The 4,414-nt window shown below is 40.8% G+C and overlaps 1 protein-coding gene across 1 annotated transcript; it reads right to left on the reverse strand.

The window, feature by feature from the left end:
• Positions 1 to 2,406: 2,406 nt before the first annotated feature.
• LOC104428794 (UPF0481 protein At3g47200) lies at positions 2,407 to 3,981 on the reverse strand. The gene is made up of 2 exons (XM_018866371.2): positions 3,102 to 3,981; positions 2,407 to 3,003 (listed from the first exon to the last, which is right to left on the reverse strand). Exons 1-2 carry the CDS (start codon positions 3,883 to 3,885, stop codon positions 2,519 to 2,521), a joined length of 1,269 nt encoding a protein of 422 aa, XP_018721916.2. The 5' UTR covers positions 3,886 to 3,981; the 3' UTR covers positions 2,407 to 2,518.
• Between the last annotated feature and the right edge of the window lie 433 nt (positions 3,982 to 4,414).

The raw sequence follows: 4,414 nt of genomic DNA on the forward strand, positions 1-4,414 counted from the left end.
AACTAGTTGGTCTTGGTCCCAAGTGGGTGCTAGACCAAGACTTGGACTCTCTCTTGACGATCTTTCAAGGTAAAATATCAGGTTTCTGTTGTGCGCTCTCAACATTATGTCAACATTAAAAGACCTCCAACTTCCAAAAGATCCCCAAAAGAATAGCAAAGCAGGATTCTCCATCAACATTTACCTTACTTCCTATCATCCGGCACTAGGGGGACAAGTTTAAGCAGTGCAATAAAGAAATGCAAAGAAAAAGATACTCAAAGTCCATCCAGAGCAGGAAGAAGCAAAGACACGATAACTCGAGCCTGAAGTGAGAAGCATGCCTGGCATGCACATGTTTAGTGCTTTAGCGGTGAAAAATGATTCTATATCGAACAATTAAAACTAGTTTGCGGTCACCAAATCAAAAGAAGCTGCCCACTAGCCCATGGAGAGTGGCCTGGCCACATGGGCCCACCCATTAAGAAGTTTAATGGGCATCGTCCCAAAAACTCAAACATTGATCCAGTGATCCAACCCAGCCCAACAGCCAACCGTTAGGTCACAATAAAAGTGATAATTGACTATTGGATCATCTGATTAGTGACCCTTGAAACCTCAACGGCCAGCCACGGTAGCCGTTGAGGGGAGTAAGAACTTGGCTCTCTATACATTGGCCATTTCCCTCTCTCATTTTTCATCGTTCATCAATCCTCCAATTACATATCAGTTCCAAAAGCTCTTGCTCTTTAAAACTATTTGCCACTTTCATTTATCTCCTTTCCCCTTCAGATGATTTGATCGTGTTCTAAATATCACAATGAAGAACAACGACAATGATTGTGTAGGATCATCTCAACTTAACCCAGACTGCATCGTGCATTTAAGATGGGCCTCATTCGGCAAGTTCTACTCGCAACAAGTCAAATTCAACGTCAACAACCCGATAATTGGAAATCCATGACCTCGCATCTCATGTCATTTAAAAAATTACGAAATGCGCCTTGGGTGTAGTAAATGGAAAAAATAAAATAAAATTGAGAGTTTTATACATGTAGTAGATAAGATCTATTCAAAGCCAATATGGCCTGGACACACGCGAGTTGTGTCACTAGATGTGGACACTTTGTCTTCGGGCCAAGCCTAACTTGTTCTATTAGGATGATTATTAAATGAAAGTTCCTTTCACCCTGACTTCTCTTCGAGGATGTGCGTTCCACTTTACGGAAGCGAGAAAATGTCCTTGAGATGTTTGATGATAGATGTTTGAAATATGAAGAAGAGTCGCCTTTTCATTTAAAGAAGCTTGAGGCAATGAAGGAAGGGTCGTTTCAAATTAGGGATGTGGTAATCAATAGATGTACTAAAGATGCTCGACAACTGAAAAGCCCAGTGCAAAAGAAATTTACCAAGACACTCGGATAGTCATCCCCATGCTTGGTTACACTTCTTTTGTATTATCTCTATGGATACATCAGAGACTTGGACGTAGATCTCTTTGGTGGAGTATGACCATGTATTAGAATAGGAGACATCCCATCACAATATAAAATCGATATTTCTCAAAGTCAATTAAGTGTGTCATTTTAGCGGTTATAAAGCGATTGAATCCTGAAAATTCTTTCATGAAGTTTATATGTCACATTTATCATATACATATAATTTTAGATTTGAAGAAGGGGTAATTTGTCACTGAAATCACATGCAAATCCAATTACATTGTTTCATTCATTGTTACATGTTAAACTTTATATGTGCTATCAATGAATCATGTTCTATATTTTATATATGTGATAATATACATGTGAGCTAGCATTTTTATTTTTAAAACCATAGAGAAATATGGGTGACATGGACTTAACTCGGGTAAATTACCTAGGAGTTTGGCAGGAAAACTATCAAAAAAGTACTAAACCTATTGCAACTTTTCTAATTCAATCCTAAACCTTTTTTTTAGCCAATTTAGTCATAAACCTTTTACAATTGACCAATTCAAGCCATTTGGCCAATTTTGGCCGACCGATGCTGACATAAACAATTTTTTAAAAATATCTTATTTTTTCAATTATTTTTATTTTTACTTTTATTTTTAATTTTCTCTTTCTCTTGCTCTTCTTCCTTTTTTTCCCTTTTTTTCCCCACCGTGGCTGGCAAGGCTCTAGCGAGGAGCCTCTTTTGTAGGCGTACTTACAACAAAGACTCTAAAAAAATTCATTGATTCCTTCTCACCATGCCTCAAATTTATTAATTGCTAAATGCCGATAAGCGCAGACAAGCTGCGCAGGCAAAAGCTAATGTCAATTGCGGCAACATTTATTCGGCGAGCCATCCTTAGGATATATGTTGAATCACTACATACCATTCATATTCTGCAGTTCTACATCGTGAAATGTATTGAATAGGGAAAAGCGAGCACCCCTCTGGACATATATAAATCGATGTTCTGCGATTCCAATAGGGAGTGGCCGCTGATCACACATCATTCAATAGAAATTTAGAGAATTGCAGTGGCAATTTACCATTTGAAAAAGCAAGGTTATTAGAGAGAGATGACTGAGCACACAGTCTGTGCTGCAGTCAGTAAAAGCAACACCACTGCAGCAATAACCGAGATGACCGCCCACGGGTTACTGCAGTACTCATGCTTGAACGTCGCCTTCCACTTGTTACAAGACTTTTTGCAATGGTTGTTGAGGTCGATGCTGAGGTTGTTGAAGTAGTATCCTGGTTTTGACAGGGTAACTTTCTCGCATAAGGAGTTGATTAGGTCTGCGACAGCTTTTTTATTGCTGAGCCAGTTGTTGATGATTCTCTCTTCAATCAGCAACTTTGCATCATACTGGGTATCGACCAGGGAATCCATAAATGCCAGGTAGTCAATCAAATACCTGTCGTTGTAGTGGTAACATTGCTCGAAGGCAATAATGTTCCGAAAATAGGATTCCGTAATATCAAAAAGTTTCAGTTCCGGGATGTTGAGCACTCCGTTCTTGAACTCAATATCGAACAAGCAGTTGCTCTTACCTGAGAGCATTGTTAATAATAGGGAATAAATAGAAAACAAAACAGAATCAAATAGATATTCGTATTAAGAAAACAAAATGACACTGGTCAACTCGTACCTCTTCTCAGCTTCACTCCGGCCTTCACCAGCTCGGTCGCACTCTGGGTGAACTCTGTCTTCACTTGGCTCTCATTTGGTGTCATCCTCACCGATGGCAAGAACGAGAGCCTGATCACGTCGAGGAAGTGCTTCACCTCTGACTCTACCACCCACCACGGCAAATGCCCCATCTCCGTAGTTAGCTCGAAGAACGACCACACGAGTTGAAGCAGCGTAGGACTGTGGTGCGGTCCAAACGCCATATAAAACAGCTTCTGGACGATGAAAAATGGCATCTGGTTCTCCAGCAGTGCCATGTCGCTGCGGATATCAGTCAACATCCACGGCTTGCCGAAGATCTGATCATTGGGCAGCCTGAAACCATTGTTCTGCTTCATCAGGAAGAGCTGGATCACGAAGATGCCATCGAGGAGGATCATCTCGGCAAACTTGTTGGAGTCAAGGTTGATCTTCTTATCGTAGGAGTTCCGGGCATCATTCTCCCAGGACTTGACCCTCTGAATGTACTCCTTGAGACGGTAATTCTGGTTGTACAGGAGGAAGTTCTGCAAGTAAAGCAGCTTGTGATTTTCCATCGGCATGAGGCTTGAATTGAGATGGTGATAAGGTCCAATCGCAACGATGCAGGGCGTGTAGGCCTTTTCGTTTGTTTGCCGGAGCCTCTCCGGAACGGTGAAGATGCAGCAGTCGGATAGTGGCGATAGTCCCTCAAGTTTCCTCTTTATTGAAAATTCGACTTCATCGAGATGACAGTCACTTTCAGATGTTCCTGCTCCTGCCATCCTCTTTTTTTTCCTGCTCAGTCAATCAGGAGCAAAAGTTTCAGCACAATCCAGTGCAAGAAAAGGGTATTCTGTGCTAGAATAAGCCCACAAACTAGATTTGGCAGCTTTTATGGAGAGTGATCATGAAATTAACAATAAAATAAAATAAAATAAAATAAATCTAGCGGGAATTTGATTAAAGGGGTGAAGGAATAGTGGTCGGTTGGTTTGACTTTTAGGCGTGACAAGAAGTGGACGCCACTATGATGAAATGGTTTTGTACCTCGTACCTCATTTCATGATTGACTAGCTGTTGCAGTTCACAATGAATACATACGCCATTTTAAATTAATTTTTGTGCCAAATCAAATTGGCTCAGCTGTTAAAGTTCGTTCTCTTCGCCCACCATGCTCGGGATTGAATCCCGCCTTGGCCTCGGCATGGGGTAACCTCCCGTCCCCCTAAACTTCCTTTGATTAAAAAAGTAATAATTTTTGTTTTTCTCAGGTATGATCCACGTGTTTTTTCCCCAACTCTTAATTTAGTT

The sequence above is a fragment of the Eucalyptus grandis genome, chromosome 1, assembly GCF_016545825.1.
Source record: "Eucalyptus grandis isolate ANBG69807.140 chromosome 1, ASM1654582v1, whole genome shotgun sequence".
NCBI classification, from domain to species: Eukaryota; Viridiplantae; Streptophyta; class Magnoliopsida; order Myrtales; family Myrtaceae; genus Eucalyptus; species Eucalyptus grandis.